Consider the following 25,292-nt stretch of genomic DNA (forward strand, 5'->3'; position numbering starts at 1 on the left):
TGGTAAAAATATTTGCCACACAAATGAAAATGAGTCCTGATTCAGAGAGCTTATAAATTCAGTAAGAAAAATACTAAGATCCCAAAGATAATTCAGAAAATACAAAAACAGATATAATTCCAGAAACAAATGGCTAATGAACATATGAAAGACAGTTCAATCTTACATGTAATCAAATAAGTACAAATTAAAATAATGAGTTACCACTTTTCAGTTATCAAATTAACAAAAAAAATTTTAATTACAACTCAGAGGTGGCATGGGTATGATAAAATAGAAATTATATTGTGTGATATCAACTATGTAAATGTTGATCTTATTTATCTTAGAGCAGTGGAACTATGGTGATTTTTATTCTCCTCTTTATACTTTTACACATTATTTAAATGTTCTAAAGTTAGCACGTTCATTTGTAACTTCAAATTTTTCTATTTTGAATCATAAAAGTAACAAAAGCTCCTGTAAAAAACTCAAAGAGTGGAGAGGTATACAGCACATAAAGAAAAAGTTCCTCTTCTTCCCCATCCTTCCCTTAACTGTCATTTAATCAATCATTCACACATTCATTTTAAAAATATTTATTTTATATCTACTAGGTACCAGGAAGTGTACTAAGAGCTGGGCATAATGCAGGATCAAGATACACAGAGTTAGCTATTTGTATATGCTTACAGATATTTTTCTATAGATATAAATGCATAAAGTTTAAAAAAGCAACTGTTTTTAAAAATACTAAAAGGATCACATCACCAATACTGCTCAGCAACTTCCATTTCTTACTTTACAATATATCTTGATCCAACAAAGATCTACTTAATTTCTTTTTAATGGAAGTATATTCCAGCTTGTTTGTGTTTTCACTGTTTATAACAGGGATCATTGTTATAGCTTTGAAATATTTTTTAAATATTGAATTTCTTATTTCTTACTCATTTATTTCACTACAATAAATTCCAGATACAGCAAATAAATAAATACAAAAATAAAATTAGAAAAGCACTGGCAGATGGCACAGGTAAGTTTATATAATATTTTCAAAGCAATAAAAAGTATTACTCTTATAAACACAAAATTCTACATATACACCTTTCAGAAACGTAGATTTAAAAGAATTATACAAATGTTCCTTTATCCCAAGAACTTTCCATCTGGTTGTAACTTATGTCATGCTCTATAAATTTTATAGCTGAGCTGGAACTCAGTAAAACCTCAACTGTAACTCCTTTCCAGGGAGAACTGAGCGATATTAAAATACACTGTTGCCTCATTGCTTTTCTATGAGTCCACTGCCTGAGAATAAAGACAGAACAGAGTTTTAACAACATTCATCCCCACCCTGCATCAGTTAAGGAAGGGAAAGCTTAATATGGGGTTGATCTTTCAAAGCACAGGTTGTATAATCTCTTACATTTGCACTGCACTGAGCTATAGGAGACTGAACTCACTCATCTCATTGCCCTCTGATACAAGAGAATATTTTAATCTCCATCCTGTAGCTGGGAAAATTAGTTCAAGAATTTAAAATCCTAAGGTATTATTAGTCTTCAAATCTATCCTCTGTCTTCAAGCAAAATCACAGCAAATGAGCCAGGGTTGAGATTTCATGCCATTTTTTTTAAAACCCCAACAAAGGAAATTCTAACAGTAGTCTTATTACTGTTTCCTTTAAAACTTTTTATCTTAATACATAAGCCTACAACCATAAAAGCTGTCTTTTAAATACTTTTTCCACTCATACCTGCAAAGATTCTTCCACTGAGGTATCTACATCACCTTGTTGTCTCAGAAGATCCAAAACAGATGTGGTTTCCGCCTCCCAGATTTTCACTTGTTCAATCAGTTTTTCAACCTCTTCAGCCACTTTCAGTGTCCCTGTAAATTCTTCGTTTTCTTTTTCATGTTCTTCCCCAGCCTACAACATTCAAAATTATCACTATGAAAATGGTACCATTTACATTATAATTTTCAATTTAAAAAAGTTATATCCCTATAGTGAATTAATTGAACAATGAAAATCTCAAAAACAATGGCTGTTTTTTAAACTCAATGTTTTAATATTATCTTTATAAAGTTTAGTTAAAATGCATACTAAACTATCATGTCAAAACAAATAAAAAAATAAAAACAAGTGCTAAGTCAACATATTTTAATGATTTAAGATCTACTGTTTGGACAATGAAAACAGTACTTTATGATAGCATATATAGCTTTATTTTTTTTATTAATTTTTATCGGAGTATAGTTGCTTTACAATGTTGTGTTAGTTTCTGCTGTACAGCAAAATGAATCAGTTATACATATACATATATCCTCTCTTTTTTGGATTTCCTTCCCATTTAGGTTACCACAGTGCATTAAGTGTAGAGTTCCTTGTGCTATACAGTATGTTCTCATTAGTTATCTAAGCATATATCACTTTAAAACTTAAAAGATTTGTTCACAAAAATTTTCTTAAGGATGATATCATCCCTATCAGTTACTATTATCTCCATTTTACAGATAAGAAGATTAGAGCTTAGAAAATTAGGGTATTGACTCTATAAACACATTTCTAAAACTTGTATACAATTTAATTAAATACAGCTAGTAGCAATAGTAGTTGTGAAACATCAGAATCAAATTTCCACAAAATTAAGCCTTTTCCCATTAATAATCTCTCAATATGCTACAGGTTGATATGCTACAGCTTTACATGACAGACATTCTTAAAGTTGTTTTTAATCAGATCATATTTTAAATGTATGAGAAAAATATTCTATATTCTTCTATTCTAAAAGCATATTGCACAAATTCAGATTTTTCAAGATCTTCTATGATTATGTCTTTTCACGGTGGGAAAACAAGGGCACTCCATCATGGCAACTGGCCAAAGCCAGTTAAAAATTACTTTCTTTAAAACTATATAAGTTACCATTCTGAAGGAGGCACATTTCCAAAATCATAGGTGTTACACCTTACACGTGTATGATTTTTTTTGTTGTCGTTTCTTTTCCATATTCTTATCTATAATCTAAAGTCATCCTCTGAATTACCCAACAAAGCAAGAAATAAAGATTTTATTTCCCTCCATTTTACAGAAAGGAAGCAAGACACAGAGCAAGGGCTAGCCTAAAGCTGGACAATTTCTGAATAGTAGTCAGAAGCAATCTGAAGAAGATATCAACTCCATCTCCACAGCTCAGAAGTCATGACTGCTTCTGCGTGTCTGCAAACTCCCCAGTGAGTGAGACACCCAGGGCTTTAACACTGAAGACCACTGCGTGAGGGACCCACTTGGGCATTTTATTGGAAAATGACCATACTTTAAATGTTATCTAATGATCCCATTTACCACTGTTTCAACAATATGGTTTTTTCAAAAGAAAAACAGCAAAGTTAAATTATTTCTATGTACAAATGAAATACATAAAGTATGACTATTTACCATAATATTCTGACTGTGATTTTCAGGAAGTTCTACTGACATATCTGTTGAAAAATCAGCAGTTAGGTTCTCTTCTTTAGATAGTTGAGTATTTCCAGAATTGTCAAGAAAGGGCTCATCTTGCTTTTTTATAAGGGGCAGGTTCACTTCCTATAAAAAATTAATGTCATGAAATATAATGTTTATATTTTTATGCTAAGATATATGATTAAAAACAATAAATGAACATAATATATTCAATATATTTTTCGGATATATCAGTTAGTAACAACGTTATAAAATTTCCCATACAACACCTCAGTCTCAAATTGTTATGAATAAGAAATAGAATAATTTAATAATTCAAGTTCAAAAAATTATTTATTAAAGGTATGCTTCTATGAAGCACTACACTAAATATAAAGATAAATAAAGCTTAGTGTATGTTCTCAAGGACCTTGAAATCTAGTAGGCAAAAATGCTTAACGTTATTCTTTAATGGTAAATGAATTTCAACAAGAAATCTGTATGCTGTATATCCACGCAAAAACCTGTACATGAATGGTTATATCAGCATTATTCATAATAGTCAAAAAAGTGGAAAGAAGCCAAATGTTCATCAACTGATCAATAAATAAAATGTGGCATATCCATACAATGGATTATTATTTGCCGATAAAAAGGAATGAAGTACTGATACGTTACAAAATGAATGAACTTTGAAAACATTACACTAAGTGAAAAAAGCCAGAAACAAAAGACTACATATTATATGACTCCATTTATGTGAAATATCCAGAATAGGGAAATCTTTAGAGCTGGGGACACTGGGAGAAAATGAAGAGTGACTGGTAATGGGTACAAGTTTTTTTATGAGGTGATGAAAATGTTCCAAAATTGATCATGGTGATGGCTGCACAACTCTAAATATTTCAACTGAAAACCACCGAGTCATGCAGATTAAATGAGTGAATTGTATGTATGGAAATTATACCTCAATGAAGCTGTTACCAAAAAAAAACTTACAAGCTGAGTTTTTGTAATAAACTTTCTCCATCTTTTATTCAGCCTCCTCAGTTCTTTAGAAATAGATGATCCAACTTCATCATTGCTGACTTGAATTAAGAAATTTCCCACTTCATTTAAAGTAGTATGTTCTAGATTCCACTGGGACAGTGTCTCAAAGGAAACCTACAAAACATATAATCAATGTAATATTTTAATGACATACTATTTGTCTTTTCATTATTTATAATAGATCTTCACCAAGGTTGACTGTAAAGCAAAAGTGAGTGTGAGGGGGCTTCCCTGGTGGCGCAGTGGTTAAGAATCTGCCTTCCAGATGGGTCCCTGTCAGGGGACATGGGTTCGAGTCCTGGTCCGGGAAGATCCCACATGCTGCGAAGCAACTAAGCCCGTGCTCCACAACTACTGAGCCCACGCATCACAACTACTGAAGCCTGCACACCTAGAGCTCGTGCTCCGCAATGAGAAGCCACCACAGTGAGAAGCCGGTACACCACGACGAAGAGTAGCCCCTGCTTGCTGCAACTAGAGAAAGCCCACGTGCAGCAACGAAGACCCGATGCAGCTAAAAATAAAATAAATAAGTTTTTTTTAAAAAGTGAGCGTGAGGTTTTTGCAGAGACTTTGACTCTCCCTATTGGTTGAGCGCTTCATCCCTGATCACTAACTGGCAGGCGCTGGCTGCCTGTTATCACTCTTGGTCCCGGACTTTCAGGAAGCATCTGATCTTCTATCTTTCTAAGTGGCTAATGAGCTTACAGCAAAGGTTCTCAGACTTTTTCAGTTCATGGCCCCCTTAATGTCTCAGTAATTTTTTCATGGATTTCCTAGGCTAGAAGAATTATCTAACATTTCTCATTGTTAAGTACTCAGGTCCAAACAACTTAGTAGTAATTTGTGTGGTGTCCAGCAGACAGATGTTGCTTTGTCTCCCTCAAATTTTAAATTACTTTGAGAGTCCTTTTTGGCAACTCAGGTCACCTCAGCACAGAGTTTGGAAATTCTAAGGCTTAAAGTGCTATTTCCTCAGAGAAATGTGAATTTTAATAAAAGGACTTTAAAGACAGAAGAGCTATTGAAAGCCAAAGATGTGAAATTCTGGTATCAACAAAGGTGACAGGAAGAAATAATGATTCACTCAAATATTCTTTTTGTACTCATATACTTATCAGAAACTTTACTTTCATATGAACAGCCTGTTTTCTGTTAAGTAACATTAGCTTCTATTTGGAAAATGTTTAACCTACCTTTATTTACAACAGAGGGAAACAAATGAAAGAAAGAAAAACTACCTCAGAGAATAATCATAAAACAGGTTATTACATAAATAGCAAATAAAACAACAGTGAATTACTCCAAAATTTCTTCTATAGTTCTCCACATAAGTAAGCTATTTTGTTTTTCCTCCTCCAGAAAGTCAGAAAGGTTTTAGAACTGAAAGGTATGCACCCAAATAGAAAAAAAAAACTTTCTAAAACATTCATTTATTTTAAATGTATCTATAAGCTATCTACTACTCCACATCTTTTATTTCCCTTCCAAGGAACTTAGCAATATATCTTCCAAAAGCTATACTGTGTATGTAAATTATACCCCAATAAAGCTGTGTGTGTGTGTGTGTGTGTGTGTGTGTGCGCGCGCGCGTGCGCACATATGTGTAAAACCTATAACAAAGAGAAAAATTCCTTTTAGCAATTATATGAGAAAGAAACTAAACCCTTTCCAAAACTTTGGAGGATTTTTCCGACAGTCATGCTTACTTGTTCCTGGCCTCTCATTTTTGTATTGAAAACGAGAGTCTCCAAATAAAATGAAAAAAAGTAAAATTGAGCAGGTGCCATTAGACTGAAAATACCTCTTTCATCTGTTCCTTCTTTGTTTCCTCAAAACAAGCCTTTAGTAAACGAAGCTTTTCCACATAAATTGTCCAACATGCCAGAACTTTTTGTAGAGTGGACTTCACATTATATATATTTTTTCTATACATGCAAAAATGATATTCCACCATTGTATATTGTTTACTAATATTTGGATATTCTCCAGCTATAAGGTTAACAAAACAAGAAAGTAATTTAGAAAACAGTTTTTCATTACGAGAATAATACTGCTAAGAAAAATACTTGCATACTAATTGACAGTGGTGAAATAAATATGTATACTAACAATATTAAAAGTGGATGCAAGAATTTTCTAAAGAAAACACATATGTAAAACCAATTTCTAAGACATTAAGGTACATAAAGAAAGCAAAACAAATGAAATGCTATTTTTAAGTGATGGTCATTCCATCAAAAAGTAATTGTATAGCTTTACCCAAATTCTTATGAATTTCTTCACATTTTTGAAAAGAGGTTTCAAGTTGAGCTAAGAACTCTTTTTCTTCAATAAATTTCTGGGGAAAAAATGAAAATAAAACATATTGACAGTTTTTATTTTTAAAAATGTGTCAAGAAATCCAGATAGACATATACACATTGATGAAGCACTTAGGCACCAAAATTTCTTTACAGTTTTAATACTACATATTTGGGTAGGAAAAGAAGAAGAGTAGCTCATGAAGAGAGATAGTTAAGTTCTAAGAGACATAAGCAATATATAGGTATGAGACCTGACAGCTTATCGTAATGCAGTGACATAGTTCTAAAATGGTTTTCCTCTCATGAGAAAAGGCAAGTATTTATAGCAATTTCAACAACTCCTACCATACATATTTATTAATATTGCATAATTTATATCAGCTTCTCTTATCTCATAGGCCTTTATTAATATTGAATAATTTTTATTAGGTATGTTGAGTATGTTATAAATAGATACAATCCATCACACAAAAACTCTTGAGAAATACTATTACCGAAGTTATTATGTGCATTAAGCTAGTAAAATCTATGGAAAAATAGACAGTTAATTAAAAACTCATTGTACACTTATGTGCCAATGGTATGATTATTCAAATGGAAAAATGAAAAATCAAGGTAGGAAAAATAAATTAAAATATTCAAAATCTAATCTAATATAGAATGATGATTCCTGTTTAGGAATGTACAGTATTTAAATCATAAATTGTAAATAAATCTTTCTTCATCATGTTTTTCCAATTTTTACACTGAAGTTTACAATCTTGGGTTTTTCTTTTTGGCCCTCATTCCAAAAACAGAGAAACAGGGAATTCCCTGGCAGTCCAGTGGTTAGGACTCAGGGCTTTCACTGCTGTGGCTCCAGGTTCAATCCCTGGTCGAGTAACTAAGATCCTGCAAGCCACGCAGTAAGGCCAAAAAAAAAAAAAAGAAAGACAGAGTAACAGAAAGAAGGATAATAAGGTCTAACTGTAGAAATGACACGGCCAGTCTGCTTTAGTGTTAATTTACCAAATAAACACACATTTAAATCATTTGCAACATTTTTTCCCTATAAATTGCAAGAGCTAAACCCCCTCCCCCAGAAAGCCTCAAGACAAAACACACTGTTTTTCCCACTCTTAAAACTTGAAAGGCTAAGATTAAAATGTTCAAAGAAAAATTTAATTTTTGACTAAAACCATAAATCTGAGTGGGGAAAAATATTAAACAAGATGTCCAGTAAGTGAAAGTAGGAATTTTTTTAAAGGAAATAACATTGAACATTGAAACTTTCTCTATTATGTAACTTAGTCCGGTTAACTCAATCTCCTCTGTTGTGCTAAATAATGTTTTCTCTTTCTTACTCTTCCCAGTGTCTGTTATTTGCCTACTGGTAATTCTTTTCTCTAGGCAATGTTTAAGCTAATGAAAGCTACCAAGAAAACTCATCTCAAAACCTGAAAAGGTAAGGGAAATTGTGCTAAGGAAAAATGCAAATCCAGCACCATGGAGAACAGTTGTCTGAGACATGAAATAAAGCAGCTTACATGCCAGTCTTCCAGCAATAATTCCACAGATTCTTTGCTCCCGTATTTGATGTTCCAAACAACCAATTTTGATTTCACTTCATCTAGCAAACCAAGAACTGAGCACTTATAGTAATGAAATTCTAGAAGTGGAATGAATTTTTCCCCCGAAATGTTGTTGATTCTGGAAGATAGTGCAGGTTTTAGAATTTAATTTAATATTGTTGGCCAAATGTGAGAAATCGTTTGGCATTTTCAAAAATATTGGGGCTTTAACTTTTTCTTTTAAACACATGGAACTCAAATGAATCCTCATATTTTTTTTTAAACAAAGTAAAACAAACATTGTGACTAGATATAAAACAGCTATTTCTAAGATAAAAATATCTAACAGAACATTTTCTGAAGAAACTATTCCCCTATTGAGAAATTCTATAATAAAATGTTAATCTCTAAAATACTTTACTAAACTTGAAAACTTCCATATAACTTAATGCAACCGTAATTTCAACATTTCACTTTAACAGCTTTCATTATTAAGGCTAATACCCTCTTAATATCATTCTAATAAGCTGCTTATGAATAATGAGAAAAGAGAAGATGATGTGGACAACCACAAATTAAACAATCTTCATATCTGTAGTTTTTTTGAGTTTATAAAGTGCTTTCATATACCTCCTCTCATGTCACCTAGTATCCTTGTGAGACATGAACAGAGTGATTACCATTACTCTGTATTTACAAATGAGGAAACGTACAGAAAGACATAGTAACTTGGCCACAACCAAGATAAAGAGCTGTTTCTGACTATACGTCCAGAACTTTTTCCACCACCATATCCTACCAGGCAATAAAAGAGGAAGTATGTTAGCATGATATAATGTTACTATTACATAAAACATGAAGGAACTGTTATCAAGACTTAAAGACCTATTATCAGAAATTATTGAAAAATCTGTATTTTCTGGTCCCTATAGCACCATGTTAGTGCTCAAACACAAAGGTGTCAGCAGTTGTGAAAGGGTAGTGATACAAACCGTCTTTTCATTTCCTCCAATTTGTTAGGTGGTACCAATGGCAAATGTTTTTCATCTCTATTTTCAAATGTCAGGAGAGTATTCAAATGACAGTCAAATTTATCCATCAGACTCTGAAAAGAAATTTAGCATGATATAACCAGATTTATTGCCAAACACTGTAATTGAAGGCGTGTTAATCTCATTTGCTCTGTGCATGCATTGCATCTTTTTTCAAAACAAAAATCATAAAGCCCTTTCATTTTTAACTAAAATGTTGTAAATAAATATTTTCATCATAAATGTTTTAAACTGGACCATTTTACAGAGAGGCAGACTGCAGTTTCTCTGGTAACAGCTTTATCAAAATCTTTTGTTTTCAGATGTATTTTCCATTCCTTTGTGGGCTCAAATGCTATAAATCTCACCTATCAAATTCTTTCATATCATTTTAGTGAGAACCCAATCTTCTATGTTTTAAAACAATCTCCCCTCTCCTTTTCTGCCAGACTTTACAGAGTCCAGACTTTACTGGACTCTTCTTATTGTTTCCACCTTAAACTAGCAGAATGCTCGTCAAATAACTGAAGCTATCTTTTGGGACCCAAAAATCTCCAGGGGAATCACCTAAACCATCCTCAAATACCCACTATACTTCCTTCCCTCCTTTCTAGGAACATCTTCCTCAAGAACAGTTCCTAACAAAGCACATATTTTTCCATGTTTCTTTTTTCTTTTCCAACCTGGAATAAAGTCATTTTCTCTTGCATTAGAGCCATGGCTTCACAATAATCCTGGGAGGCTGGCAAATCTTCATCTATCAGCTCCTCCACCCCCTGGAGCCAAGTTTCTATTTGATAGAGGGGTGAGGGCAAGACATGATTCAACTCTGTCTTCCACACATTAATCTGAAAAAAAAAAGGAAAGATGTTCTTCAGTAGACACTTCTATAGTTTATTTCTTCACATACGGCATGCTTAATTCTTTAAAGAATTCTTTTAAAACCACTCTTTAAAAATAGTATATTAATTCTCTGATCTGTTAGACAAGGAAATCTTGATCAATAGGTAAATTTCTTAGTTCTAAGTATCAGTTGGCTAGCTGCTGATCGAGAACATAATTTGTTCAAAAGTAGAAGAGGGCACAAGAATAAAAACAAATATTTTGATAAATCCATAATGAGTCATGAGAGGGAAATTAGAAATAGTTAAACCACCCCTCGAAGCAGGGGTAGACTACTGTACTAAATGACCATCATTTGAAATGTTGTATGCCCTTGTGTTCTCCGACATTACAACTATACTTCACAAGCAGATTTACAGATTACTTTCCTAACGAGCCCTAATCATATATTTACATTAGATACCTCTACCATATCTCCTGAATATCTGTGCTTCATCAAATCCCCCGCCCCCCAATCCAGCCAACCTCCTCCTTCCTCAGCCTTCCCACCACTCCTTAAATACATGAGTCACATAAATGCCAGCTACTTATTGCCCCAAACCCTGATTACTCTCCCAGGTCTTCGCCCTTGCTGCCCCTTCTACCTGGATTTTCCCCTGCTAAACACCATCAAAACTCACTCACAGAGTCCCATACAGGATAAACCCAAGGAGAAACACACCGAGAAACATAGTAATCAAAATGGCAAAAATTACAGACGAAGAAAAATTATTGAAAGCAGCAAGGGAAAAACAACAAATAACATACAAGAGAACTCCCATAAGGTTAACAGCTGATTTCTCAGGAGAAACTCTACAAGCCAGAAGGGAGTGGCATGATATACTTAAAAGTGATGAAAGGGAAAAACCTACAAGCAAGATTAATCTACCCGGCAAGGATTCAGATTCCATGGAGAAATCAAAAGCTTCACAGACAAGTAACAGCTAAGAGAATTCAGCACCACCAAACCAGCTCTACAGCAAATGCTAAAGGAACTTCTCTAAGTGGGAAACACGAGAGAAGAAACGGACCTACAAAAACCAAGCCAAAACAATTAAAAAAATTGTAATAGGAACATACATATCAATAAGTACCTTAAACGTGAATGGATTAAATGCTCCAACCAAAAGACACAGGCTTGCTGAATGGATACAAAAACAAGACCCATATATATGTTGTCTACAAGAGACCCACTTCAGACCTAGGGACAGATACAGACTGAAAGTGAGGGGATGGAAAAAGATATTCCATGCAAATGGAAATGAAAAGAAAGCTGGAATAGCAATACTCATATCAGATAAAATAGACTTTAAAATAAAGAATGTCACAAAAGACAAGGAAGAACACTATATAATGATCAAGGGATCAATCCAAGAAGAAGATATAACAATTATAAATATATACGCACCCAACATAGGAGCACCTCAATACATAAGGCAACTGCTAACAGCTATAAAAGAGGAAATCAACAGTAACACAATAATAGTGGGGGACTTTAACACCTCACTTACACCAATGGACAGATCACCCAAAATGAAAATAAATAAGGAAACAGAAGCTTTAAATGACACAATAGATCAGATAGAGTTAATTGATATTTACAGGACATTCCATCCAGAAACAGCAGATTACACTTTCTTCTCAAGTGCGCACGGAACATTCTCCAGGATAGATCACATCTTGCGTCACATATCAAGCCTCAGTAAATTTAAGAAAATTGAAATCATATCAAGCACATTTTCTGACCAAATGCTATGAGATTAGAAATCAATTACAGGGAAAAAAATGTAAAAAACACAAACACATGGAGGCTAAACAATACGTTACTAAATAACCAAGAGATCACTGAAGAAATCAAAGAGGAAATCAAAAAATACCTAGAGACAAATGACAACAAAAACAGGATGATCCAGGGCTTCGCTGGTGGTGCAGTGGTTGAGAGTCCACCTGCTGATGCAGGGGACACGGGTTCGTGCCCCAGTCCGGGAAGATCCCACATGTCACAGAGTGGCTGGGCCATTGAGCCATGGCCGCTGAGCCTGCGCGTCTGGAGCCTGTGCTCCGCAACGGGAGAGGCCACAACAGTGAGAGGCCCGCATACCGCAAAAAAAAAAACAGGACAATCCAAAACCTATGGGATGCAGCAAAAGCAGTTCTAAGAGGGAAGTTTATAGCTATACAAGCCTACTTCAAGAAACAAGAAAAATCTCAAATACACAATCTAACCTTACACCTAAAGGAACTACAGAAGGAAGAACAAACAAAACCCAAAGTTAGCAGAAGGAAAGAAATCATAAAATCAGAGCAAAAATAAATGAAATAGAAATAAAGAAAACAATAGCAAAGATCAATAAAACTAAAAGCTGGTTCTTTGAGAAGATAAACAAAATTGATAAACCATTAGCCAGACTCATCAAGAAAAAGAGGGAGAGGACTCAAATCAGTAAAATTAGAAATGAAAAAGAAGTTACAACAGACACCACAGAAATACAAAGCATCCTAAGAGACTACTACAAGCAACTCTATGCTAATAAAATGAACCACCTGGAAGAAATGGACAAATTCCTAAAAAGGTATAACCTTTCAAGACCAAACCAGGAAGAAATAGAAAATATGAACACACCAATCACAAGTAGTGAAATTGAAACTGTGACTAAAAATCTTCCAACAAACAAAAGTCCAGGACCAGATGGCTTCACAGGTGAATTCTATCAAACATTTAAAGAGCTAACACCCATCCTTCTCAAACTCTTCCAAAAAATTGCAAAGGAAGAAACACTCCCAAACTCAGTCTATGAGGCCACCAGCACCCTGATACCAAAATCAGACAAAGACACTACAAAAAAAGAAAATTACAGACCAATATCACTGATGACTATAGATGCAAAAATCCTCAACAAAATACTAGCAAACAGAATCCAGAAACACTTTAAAAGGATCATACACCATGATCCAGTGGGATTTATCCCAGGGATGCAAGGATTCTTCAATATATGCAAGTCAATCAATGTGACAAACCATATTAACAAATTGAAGAATAAAAACCATATGATCATCTCAATAGATGCAGAGAAAGCTTTTTTTTTTTTTTTTTTTGGCAGTACGCACGCCTCTCACTGTTGTGGCCTCTCCCATTGCGGAGCACAGGCTCCAGATGCGCAGGCTCAGCGGCCATGGCTCACAGACCTAGCCGCTCCGCGGCATGTGGGACCTTTCCAGACCGGGGCACAAACCTGTGTCCCCTGAATCGGCAGGCGGACTCTCAACCACTGCAGGACCAGGAAAGCCCCAGAAAAAGCTTTTGACAAAATTCAACACCCATTTATGATAAAAACGCTCCAGAAAGTGGGCATAGAGGGAATCTACCTCAACATAATAAAGGCCATATATGACAAACCCACAGCAAACATCATTCTCAATGGTGAAAAACTGAAAGCATTTCCTCTAAGATCAGGAACAAGACAAGGATGTCCACTCTCACCACTATTATTCAACATAGTTATGGAAGTCCTAGCCACAGCAATCAGAGAAGAAAAAGAAATAAAAGGAATACAAATTGGAAAAGAAGAAGTAAAACTGTCAGTGTTTCAGATGACATGATACTATACATAGAGAATCCTAAAGATGCCACCAGAAAACTACTAGAGCTAATCAATGAATTTGGTAAAGTAGCAGGATACAAAATTAATGCACAGAAATCTCTTGCATTCCTATATACTAATGATGAAAAAGCTGAAAGAGAAATTAAGGAAACACTCCCATTTACCACTGGAACAAAAATAAAATACCTGCAACAGAATAAAATGCCTAACAATAAACCTACCTAGGGAGACAAAAGACCTGTATGTAGAAAACTATAAGACACTGATGAAAGAAATTAAAGATGATACAAACAGACAGAGAGATATACCATGTTCTTGGAAGAATCAATAATGTGAAAATGACTATACTACCCAAAGCAATCTGCAGATTCAATGAAATCCCTATCAAATTACCAATGGCATTTTTTACAGAACTAGAAAAAAAATCTTAAAATTTGTATGGAGACACAAAAGACCCCAAATAGCCAAAGCAGTCTTGAGGGAAAAAAAGCAGAGCTGGAGGAATCAGACTCTCTGACTTCAGACTATACTACAAAGCTACAGTAATCAAGACAATATGGTACTGGCACAAAAACAGAATTATAGCTCAATGGAACAAGATAGAAAGCCCAGAGATAAAACCACGCACCTATGGTCAACTAATAATCTATGACACAGTAGGAAAGGATATATAATGGAGAAAAGACAGTCTCTTCAATAAGTGGTACTGGGAAAACTAGACAGCTACACGTAAAAGAATGAAATTAGAACACTCCCTAACACCATACACAAAAATAAACTCAAAATGGATTAGAGACCTAAATGTAAGACTGGACACTATAAAATTCTTAGAGGAAAACATAGGAAGAACACTCTTTGAAATAAATCACAGCAAGATCTTCTTTGATCCACCTCCTAGAGTAATGGAAATAAAAACAAAAATAAACAAATGGGACCTAATGAAACTTCAAAGCTTTTGCACGGCAAAGGAAACCATAAACAAGACCAAAAGACAACCCTCAGAATGGGAGAAAATATTTGCAAACGAATCAAGAACAAAGGATTAATCTCCAAAATATATAAACAGCTCATGCAGCTCAATATTAAAAAAACAAACAACCCAATCCAAAAATGGGTAGAAGACCTAAATAGACACTTCTCCAAAGAAGACATACAGATGGCCAAGAAGCGCATGAAAAGCTGCTCAACATCACTAATTATTAGAGAAATGCAAATCAAAAGTACAATGAGGTATCACCTCACACCAGTTAGAATGGGCATCATCAGAAAATCTACAAACAACACATGCTGGAGAGGATGTGGAGAAAAGGGAACCCTCTTGTATTGTTGGTGGGAATGTAAATTGATACAGCCACTATGGAGAACAGTATGGAGGTTCCTTAAAAAACTAAAAATAGAATCACCATATGACCCAGCAATCCCATTACTGGGCATATACCCGGAGAAACCATAATTTAAAAAGACACATGCACCCCAATGTTCACTGCAGCACTATTTACAATAGCCAGGTCATGGAAGCAACCTAAATGCCCATCGACAGATGAATGGATAAAGAAGATGTGGCACATATATACAAAGGAATATTACTCAACCATAAAAAGGAATGAAATTGGGTCATTTGTAGAGACGTGGATGGACCTAGAGACTGTCACACAGAGTGAAGTAAGTCAGAAAGAGAAAAACAAATATCATGTATTAGCACATATATGTGGAACCTAGAAAAATGGTACAGACGAACCGGTGTGCAGGGCAGAAATTGAGACACAGATGTAGAGAACAAACGTATGGACACCAAGGGGGGAACGCAGCAGGGGGTGGGGGGGTTGGCGTGATGAATTAGGAGATTGGGATTGACATGTATACACTGATGTGTATACAATGGACGACTAATAAGAACCTGCTGTATAAAAAAATAAATTCAAAATTAAAAAACACACATTCATTCACTCATTGAGCAAATGTTTATGAATTGTGCTAAGAGCTGGGTATAAAGACACAGAAGCTTCTGGAGTAGAGGAAGGACATGTGGGGGGGGGTGGTCACACACCACAGAGGGCTGTGCAGCGGTTAGATGCCAATTAGATGTACACGGGGGGCAACATGGAGGCACCTTATTTAAATATATGTGTTCAAAACTGAAAGTAAGGAGCAGAATAAAATACAATATCAATTCACACAACCTAAAAATACACGGACACATAAATACAATACTGCATTTTGCAAGGACACATAAAACAAAAAGATACACATTAAGCACAGCACAATGGCAGCCTAAGGAGAAAGAGGGATGGAAGGAGGGTATGGGGATAAAAGGAAGTAAATATAAAATTTAATAAAGGAATAAAAATAGGAGTATGGCCTTGCCCAGATCCATGTGTCATGAAGGCAAGAGTAAGTTTAACACAACCCTCCACATCTAAGGGCCAACCAGATAAATAATAGTCACAGCTCCTGCCTGAACCACCTAGTGGGGAAAGCAGACAAGGACATGGTTACAGTAAAGTGTGGTCAGCAATATAAGAGAGCCAGGGCTTCCCTGGTGGCGCAGTGGTTGGGAGTCTGCCTGCCGATGCAGGGGACAAGGGTTCGTGCCCTGGTCCGCGAAGATCCCACATGCCGCGGAGCGGCTGGGCCCGTGAGCCGTGGCCGCTGAGCCTGCGCGTCCGGAGCCTGTGCTCCGCAACGGGAGAGGCCACAACAGTGGGAGGCCCGCGTGCCGCAAAAAAAAAAAAATAAGAGAGCCAGTGGGGATGACTCCATACTGATGATGAAAGTACGAGTTTTAAGTCTGTATTCTCTCTTACCATTATAGTTCTACTAGAGGAGTTGTCACTATTCTTAGAGTTAAATCACTTTTAGAGGAAAGAATAGGCAAAATTAGGTTATTTTTTAAGAATAGGTTTCTTTGATTCATTATTAATTCCTTGAAAAACATTCATTGGGTGCCCACTATATGCAAAGTATCAGAAAAAAACCCATTAAACCAACAACCCAAGTACAAAGATGTTAAATGAGGACAAAGCTAGCCTCCTTTAAGGCAGTCAAATGGAACTATTTATAAACCAGAAACATTAAGTATTACAGTTTTTGCATTTTGTTTTGCTTTTTTTAGCATTATTGAGGTATAACTGACAAATAAAATTGTAAGATATTTAAAGTGTACGTCATGGTGATTTGATATACATTTACATCATAAAAGGAGTCTCACCATCTAGTTAATTAACACTTCCATCATTTCACATATTTATCTTTTTTTGGGGGGGCAAGTACATTTAAGTTTTACTCTCTAGAAAATTTCAATGATATAGTACAGTGTTATCACAATAGTCACCATGTTTTACATTATATCCTCAGATCTTATTCATCTTATAGCTGAAAGTTTGTTCCCGTTAACCAACTTCCCCCTATTTTCCACACCCTCAGTCCTGGACAACCACTTTTCTACTCTGTTTCTACGAGTTTAACTTTGTTTTAAGATTCCACAAATAAGTGACACCATGTAGTATTTTGTTTTGCTTTAATTGCCTTGCAAGTTTATTTTCTCAAAAGGCGTAAGACAAAAGACAGCTCTACAATCCTAAATCATTAACTACATACCATTAAGCCTCCAGTCGGAAAAGAATGAAAAAATGTTTTCATTATTATGAATTTTTAATATGAACAAGTTAGCATGTGCTTTTATTATATATATCTGAATTATCTGTGAGTTTCCCAAAAAATAAACAAACAAAAAACCCAGAAAACCGGCAAACGACTGAGCAAAAGAGAAGCTAAGAACGATACCTCTAACTCAGCTGTTATTCTTTTCACAACTGAAAGCTGTATATGTTTTGCATGAAACCAAATGTGGGCTTTCTGACTGCGGGCTGTACTCTATGCAGCAGTAGGAAGAGGAAAGATAGAAGGCGGTGCTTACCTTTCATTCCTCTCTTTCCACTCTTAACATAGAAAACTAGTTCTACACTTTCTTTCTCAGTGTTGGAAATTACCTTTTTTTTTTTTTTTTTTTTTTTTTTTTTTTGCGGTACGCGGGCCTCTCACTGTTGTGGCCTCTCCCATTGCGGAGCACAGGCTCCGGACGTGCAGGCTCAGCGGCCATGGCTCACGGGCCCAGCCACTCCGCAGCATGTGGGATCTTCCCGGACCGGGGCACGAACCCGTGTCCCCTGCATCGGCAGGTGGACTCTCAACCACTGCGCCACCAGGGAAGCCCGGAAATTACCTTTGAATTTGGATGAAAATTTATATAAGATCTTGTCAGGTCAAAATAACGTAATGCGGCTATTTCCTATTGCAGGCTTAAAATGAAATCATTTATTAAGATGCTTTGAGATATCTGAGTCCTCAACCAATTGAACCAGAATCTGTCTGGATGGTATTGACTGTTATACACCTGATGACTTTAAAATTAATAAGTTTCATTTTGCAACACCAAGAAAACGAGCAGCACTCTACCTACGGAACGGATTTTCAAACTACTATCAATTTGTAGCACTTAATCTTGCAAAATAGTTCTTTTAATGGTTTTTCTCATTATTTTGGGTGATTTTTCCAAACCACAGGCAGCAAAATTAGACCGCGTCTTTTTGGCCTGGAACAGCCTGAACTATACAGACAATATTTTCTTCCTCTCCTTCTGTTTTGTTGAGGATTCATAACAGAGAGTTCCTGCCCTTCACAGAGATCAGTTTTGTCAAACTGTGGTCAGAACAGGAGCTGAAATTGCAATGAGCACTGCCACTTGATGGGAAAATTTCTGAAGCTGCACTAGTTCTTCAAAAGTAGGGACTGAAAGGGTGGCTCTTTTAAGCCACTGTGCTAGTGTTTACCACACTATACAAATAGTATGATAAATATATTCTGAAAACAGGATGTCGCTCTTGATGGCCAAGAAGCTTGAGCAAGAATTGGCAAACTTTCCCAGGACCAAAGAGTATTTTTCTTTTTTTTTTTGAGGTACGCGGGCCTCTCACTGTTGTGGCCTCTTCCGTTGTGGAGCACAGGCTTGGGATGCGCAGGCTCAGCAGCCATGGCTCACAGGCCCAGCTGCTTCGCGGCATGTGGGATCTTCCCGGACCAGGGCATGAACCCATGTCCCCTGCATCGGCAGGTGGACTCTCAACCACTGCACCACCAGGGAAGCCCCAAAGAGTATTTTTGACTTACAAACTATACAATCTCTGTTGTAACTCTGTAAATTCACTAAAAGTCATTTAATTAGCCATTTAAAATGAGCAAATTCTATGATATGTAAATTATACTTCAACAAAGATATTTAAAAAGAATGAAAGCAAAATAAAGACGTTTAGGCATCAAAGAAAACTAAGAGAATTTGCCATCCACAGATCTGCATTATAAGATAAGTTAAAGGACGTTTTTCAAGCTGAATGGAAATGAGTTCAGATGGAAACTCAAATCTCTAGGGAGGAACGAAGAACAATGGTAATGATAAATAGCTATATAGATATGAAAGACTAATTTTTCTCCTTAATTTCTTTAAAATACATGACCGTTTTGAACAAAAATGTATAACATGGTCTTGGGGACTTTAAAACATATGTTTGTGTCATATATATATTTATATATAAAGCAACTAAGCATAAAAAATGAGAGATTTGATTGCAAGACTTCCACATATTATAAGAAGTTGTACAATAACTTAGAAGTTGTAGAACTTTAAGTAGACTATAAAAATTTTATAATGTGGGCTTCCCTGGTGGCGCAGTGGTTGAGAGTCCACCTGCCGATGCAGGGAACGCGGGTTCGTGCACCGGTCCGGGAAGATCCCACATGCCACGGAGCGTCTGGGCCCGTGAGCCATGGCCGCTGAGCCTGTGCTTCCGGAGCCTGTGCTCCGCAACGGGAGAGGCCGCAACAGTGAGAGGCCCGTGTAACGCAAACAAATAAACAAAACGAAACAAAACAAATTTATAATGTACATTGTAATCACAGTAAAAATTTGAAAGAGGTAGAGCCAAAAAGCCAATAGATAAATTAAAACGGAATTCTAAAAATATTAACATAATCTAAAACAAGGCAGGAAAAGAAAGAATAGAGATACAAAAAACAGAGGGAATAAACAGAAAAAAGCATAAGATGGTAAATCCACATCGAACCATAACAATAATTACATTTAATATTAACTGTCTAAACACTCGAGTGAAAAGGCAAAGATCGTCAGAGTGGATAATAAAGCAAGATCCAACCATATGCTATCTACAAGAGATGCACTTTAAATATAAAGACTCAAATAGGTTGAAAGTAAATGAAGGAAAAAGATGTGCCACACAGCCAGCACAGGAAGAATGCAATTATCATACTGATATAAGATCAAGCAGACATGAAGAAAAACAGTCTTCCCAGAGATAAATAGGAATATTTCATAATGGTAAAAGTGTTGATTCACGAAGACATAACAATCATAAATGGACACACCTAATAACAAAGTCTTAAAGTACATGATACAAAATTTGACTAAATTAAAGGAAGGATTCCACAGATTTTAATAGGTCTCTCTCAGAAATTGATAGAATACCTAGACAAAATGTCAGTCAAGACAGAGATAATCTGAATGCTACCAACCACCTTGTCTTAATTGATATTTATAGAATACTATATCCAATAACTACAGAATACATGTTCCTTTCAAGTGCAAATAGTATATATATATATATATATATATATATGTATATATATATATATATATATATATATATATATACATACATACACACACACACACACACACACACACACACACACACACACATTATCCTGGGCCATAACACAAGACTCAATAAATTTAAAACGACTGAAATCATACAGATATATTCAGACACACATACACACATTCATCATTACACATTCTCTCTGGGTTTGTCCCTACCCACTTCAAGCATCTATTGATAGTGATATATGACACTGGTCCAAAGCAGAGAGGAGGTTGCATGTCAATCAGAATATGGATAATCTACTATGGCAAACCAAGAATTGATGGCAAATATAAAAACTTTGGATAAGCCTGCAATTTCTCTAAACAGAATGTTATAAATTCCTATTTCAATATCAACCACTACCCAAATGAGATCATGGAGAAAACATAACGCTCTCCCAACTTTCTGATGAAGCATCTGCTCTGTCTTTTACAGAATTCCTCATGAAAGTCTAAAGTTCTCATCCAACAAACAAAGCTGCCCCGTGAAAATGTTCTAATCAACACAACGCAGTAACCTGGTAGTTGAGACCATCCCAGGCTTCTCTCAACTGTAACTGATCTTCATTCAGCTCATCTAGATTCCTTGTTATCGACAGGACATGCAGAAAGGGTTTTTTTTCTTCATTGAATGACTCCAAAAAGGACAGCAGGCTCTACAATTAGAAGGGTATTTTAAAGACTGAAATGTTTAAACCAGTTTATAAAATGTAATTTGCTATTTGCAGGTCAATAGTTGTAGGTTATATTTAAACTTTTACTTAGATAAAGGTAAAATTCCCTGAATTCAGGATCCTCTCACCAATCCAGTTTCTTTCTTCAGTGCACCCTCGTGATCTGGGTGCCCTCATAGTGACATAGGTCACAGCTTGCGTCTCATGTCACTATGGTTGGATTTCTACTGGAATAGGGCAGCAAGGCCACCCAGCTCTAGAGGACAAATCATAATGCCCCATGGAAAATGTGAGTTTGTCCTCCCCAAATATGTGTTCACAACAAAATAAGAATGAGTAGAAGTGAGAATTATATAACAGCAGTCATCATGTATAAATGGTTTTTGAAGTTTCCATGATTAACTAAGCTTGAGCCATTCTTCCCAAGTCATTTTATACAAACTTTAGAATATACTTTGTCTTTGCCCTCAAAAATTTAATAAATAAAGCTTTTCTTGGTTTGTATTTGTGTGAAATATTGGTGTTTGAGTCATCAATTCCATAACTGTTATTTAAGATTACCAATAATTATTGGCCGCATTTCTAATTAAAGTTTGTGAACAAACTAAGGGATAAGTAATTTGATTCTTCCTGAGAGTTAAAATAACTTCATAAAGCCTTTCATTTAAGAAACCTGAATCTGTGGTACATTAGTAAATGAAAGACAAGTGAGAGCAAGGCACTTCCTGTGGACGCTGAGCACCTTGTCAATGAAAAAAATTTCAGGCCAGTGCCAAGAGGCAAAAAGCATAAGAAGCCTATGTAGTTCAGAAAAAAGGAAGATGAGCGTGTCTTCCTTCCCTGATGGCTCCAAACCTAAAAGAATGGTGTGGCGAGCAAGTCACACAATCCACCGAATGTTAGTGTAGGAAACACTGGATTCATCCGACTCCCTGTCTTAACCGATGTGGGGGATGAAGGTCTAGAAGTGCTAAGTGCTGTGTAGGCCCAGGAGTGTATCTCTTCCTTATTCAGGGTGGAGACCAGGTGAGGAGCACAGTGTTGCACAGACTGGGTTCTAAGAAAGAAGACTGTGGAGCCCTCACTTTGGCTCCTGATAGTATCTTTCAAAATGGTGTGGGGAATAACAGCTTACCCTGGAGAAGCATCAGGACTAAAGAGAGCTAGGGCTTTGAATCTAGACTTCATTCCAATCCCACCTCTACCTTTCAGTAGCTATATAACTTTAGATAAATCACTTAGTCCTTCTAAGTCTTGTTTGTCTTCATCTGTAAAACTAGAATAACCATGCCATACTCAGCAAGATGTTGTAACCTGGAAAACGCTTGTCAGCAGGTGCCTGATATATAGCAAATGTTCAATACATGGTGACAGTAAGTTGTCATTACTCCCAAAGGACATTTTGGTTGACGCCCTGAACTGTAATTCTGGGATGGCTCCATTTCTGATTTCCTAATCTTTTTCCCTTCCATATTCATTCTGAAAAGCATGTTCTGCTCTAGACCTTGGATTGGAAAATGTGTACTATAAGATATGTAAGATAGCAAACATCTTGGGCTTTGTGGGCCATATGGTCTCTGCTGTAACTATTCAACAATGTGGTGGGAGTGCAGCCACAAACAATACTTTAATGGGCATGGCTCACATGTAATATATAATATATAATATAATATATAATACATAAGATAATGTATCCAATAACAATGTATTTACAAAAAGAGGTGCTGGGGCCCAGAGTCCAGTTTGCCAGTCCCCACTCTAAAACCTTACTACTCAAAATTCTCTAAGGACCACCAGCAATCAGCACCATCTGGGAGCTTGTGGGAAATGCAGAATCTCAGGCCCCATCCCAGAACTACTGAATTAGAATCCGCATTTTAACAAGATTCCCCAGGTGATTCCTATGCACATTAAAATTTGAGAAGCTGGGGCTTCCCTGGTGGCGCAGTGGTTGGGAGTCCGCCTGCCGATGCAGGGGACACGGGTTCGTGCCCCGGTCCGGGAGGATCCCACATGCCGCGGAGCAGCTGGGCCGGTGAGTCATGGCCGCTGAGCCTGCGCGTCCGGAGCCTGGGCTCCGCAGTGGGAGAGGCCACAGCGGTGAGAGGCCCGTGTACCGGGGAAAAAAAAAAAAAAAAAAAAAAAAAAATTTGAGAAGCTCGGTCCTTCTAACTCAACACTAAAACTTGGAGTTAATTTAGTATTTAAACAATTAACTCTGAAAGTTTTTTTCTAAAAACATCCTACACTTCCCCAAGAGTAAACTACAAATAAGTTACTGTTTAAAGTCATACTTACTTCATACTTCTTACAGTAGGTCTCATTTTCTGAATCTGTTAGCATTTTCTGTAGCTTTTTCTCTTGCAGAGTTAACCAGACCTTAGCATCTTTCACCTTTCCCTGTAATTCACACACACACATTTAAAACTCTAGCCTAAATATACTTTGTGATTTTTTTAAACAATAAAATTAACAACTTCAAACATCAGTGAAATAGTGTAATCACTACACACCAATGACTCATTGTGCCAAAGAGGAATTTTGCCTGTTCATGTAACACCTTAAATTTTAAAATGGGTTGAAACTACCATCTGAATATAACGTGCTAAAGAAACAGGGCAAGCAAGCCCCTATTTTTTTGGCTTACCCACTTCCACTATTCTTCAATTTTAGAGAACATTATTCTAAATTATTTATTTATAGTAGGCATTTCAGAATACTGCTTTCCAATAAATCTAAACATGGGTTAACAGATGTTTACATCTACTAAATATACTGACATCAAAAATACCTTGAACAATTTAAAGATCCTAAAAATAACACTACTAAAAGCTTTGGTTAAGCTATCCTATGGAATTGGGCAACAATTATTTCTTCTTTAGATTCCTGTTTAGGCGGTAAGTTTGCACACATTTGGAGGCAAATTTTACTGGTGGAGGATAAAGCAAAAGAAATTGCATCTTATTTCCATTCTCCTTTAACCTTCCTTTACTTTTTTCTTTCTATTAAGCAACAGTGCTTTCTATATATTTTTGCAACTGATTTCATGGACAGTTGAATTTTTAGTTTTATTTTTTGATAGGAAAATTAATTAGAAAAGAGGAGCTCCTCAGCAGGTCAGAAATAAGTGAAGTGCATTATAAGCCCGTGTCTCAGCTTGAGTCTCTCTTCCAGAGTCAGCAACAATCTGGCTTGGTGCCTCAAACATAACAGTTGGAAAAACATAGGCCTAAATTTTATGTCAAAGCAAATGTGATAATATGACTACATGTTTACATGTCTGAGGAAGTAGTTTAAATTTTAAAATAATATTCAAAAACATTTTACTAAACTCACAGCGCTCATTTATCTTTATAGATGCAGAAAAAATGTTTATTTTCAGCTCAGTGATTTTTAAGAAATTTCCACCCACAATATTTTGTGTAACTGACTGAAAGTCAAAGGAAAAAACTGAATAAACAAATGGCAGTCTGATGGTAATTCAACAGTATCTCAACAAACAAGGATTAAGAGTGGAACACAATGCTTCTGTTTATATGGATTATATGATTCCATTTATACTAAACTAAAGAACAGGTAAAATGGAAATATGCTAAAATTAGATTGTGATGATGGTTGCACAACTATGTAAACATACTAAAAACCATTGATCATAAATTTTAAATGATTTAATTTACAGTATATGAATTGTATCTCAATAAAGCTGATAAAAATTACAATAGACAAAAATCCGATATCTCTAGACTTCTTTAAAAGCCTGCTAAACTTAATTTGTCCTATATAGTACGTATCTAAATGCTGTTTTAGATAATTCAACAAAGTTTAATGAACTACCACTTTTAACTTTAAAAAAAACAAGCAAAGGGATTCCCTGGTGGCGCAGTGGTTGGGAGTCCGCCTGCCGATGCAGGGGACACGGGTTCGTGCCCCGGTCCGGGAGGATCCCACATGCCGCGGAGCGGCTGGGCCCATGAGCCATGGCCGCTGAGCCTGTGCGTCCGGAGCCTGTGCTCCGCAGCGGGAGAGGCCACAACAGTGAGAGGCCCGCGTACCGC

The 25,292-nt window shown here is 36.1% G+C and overlaps 1 protein-coding gene across 9 annotated transcripts in view; it reads right to left on the reverse strand.

Moving 5' to 3' along the window:
• The window catches only part of SYNE2 (spectrin repeat containing nuclear envelope protein 2), a 331,802-nt gene that overhangs the window by 206,158 nt on the left and 100,352 nt on the right, over window positions 1–25,292 (reverse strand). For all 9 annotated transcript variants that reach the window (XM_060004429.1, XM_060004425.1, XM_060004428.1 and 6 more), the window contains exons 10-19: window positions 23,536–23,637; window positions 21,082–21,219; window positions 10,051–10,215; window positions 9,329–9,441; window positions 8,313–8,475; window positions 6,743–6,821; window positions 6,285–6,472; window positions 4,430–4,594; window positions 3,425–3,574; window positions 1,739–1,912 (exon numbers count right to left, since the gene is read on the reverse strand). In XM_060004429.1, coding sequence (XP_059860412.1) covers window positions 1,739–1,912; window positions 3,425–3,574; window positions 4,430–4,594; window positions 6,285–6,472; window positions 6,743–6,821; window positions 8,313–8,475; window positions 9,329–9,441; window positions 10,051–10,215; window positions 21,082–21,219; window positions 23,536–23,637 — 1,437 coding nt within the window. The remainder of the gene's footprint in view (window positions 1–1,738; window positions 1,913–3,424; window positions 3,575–4,429; window positions 4,595–6,284; window positions 6,473–6,742; window positions 6,822–8,312; window positions 8,476–9,328; window positions 9,442–10,050; window positions 10,216–21,081; window positions 21,220–23,535; window positions 23,638–25,292) is intronic.

This window comes from Delphinus delphis, chromosome 2 (genome assembly GCF_949987515.2).
Source record: "Delphinus delphis chromosome 2, mDelDel1.2, whole genome shotgun sequence".
Taxonomy (NCBI): Eukaryota; Metazoa; Chordata; class Mammalia; order Artiodactyla; family Delphinidae; genus Delphinus; species Delphinus delphis.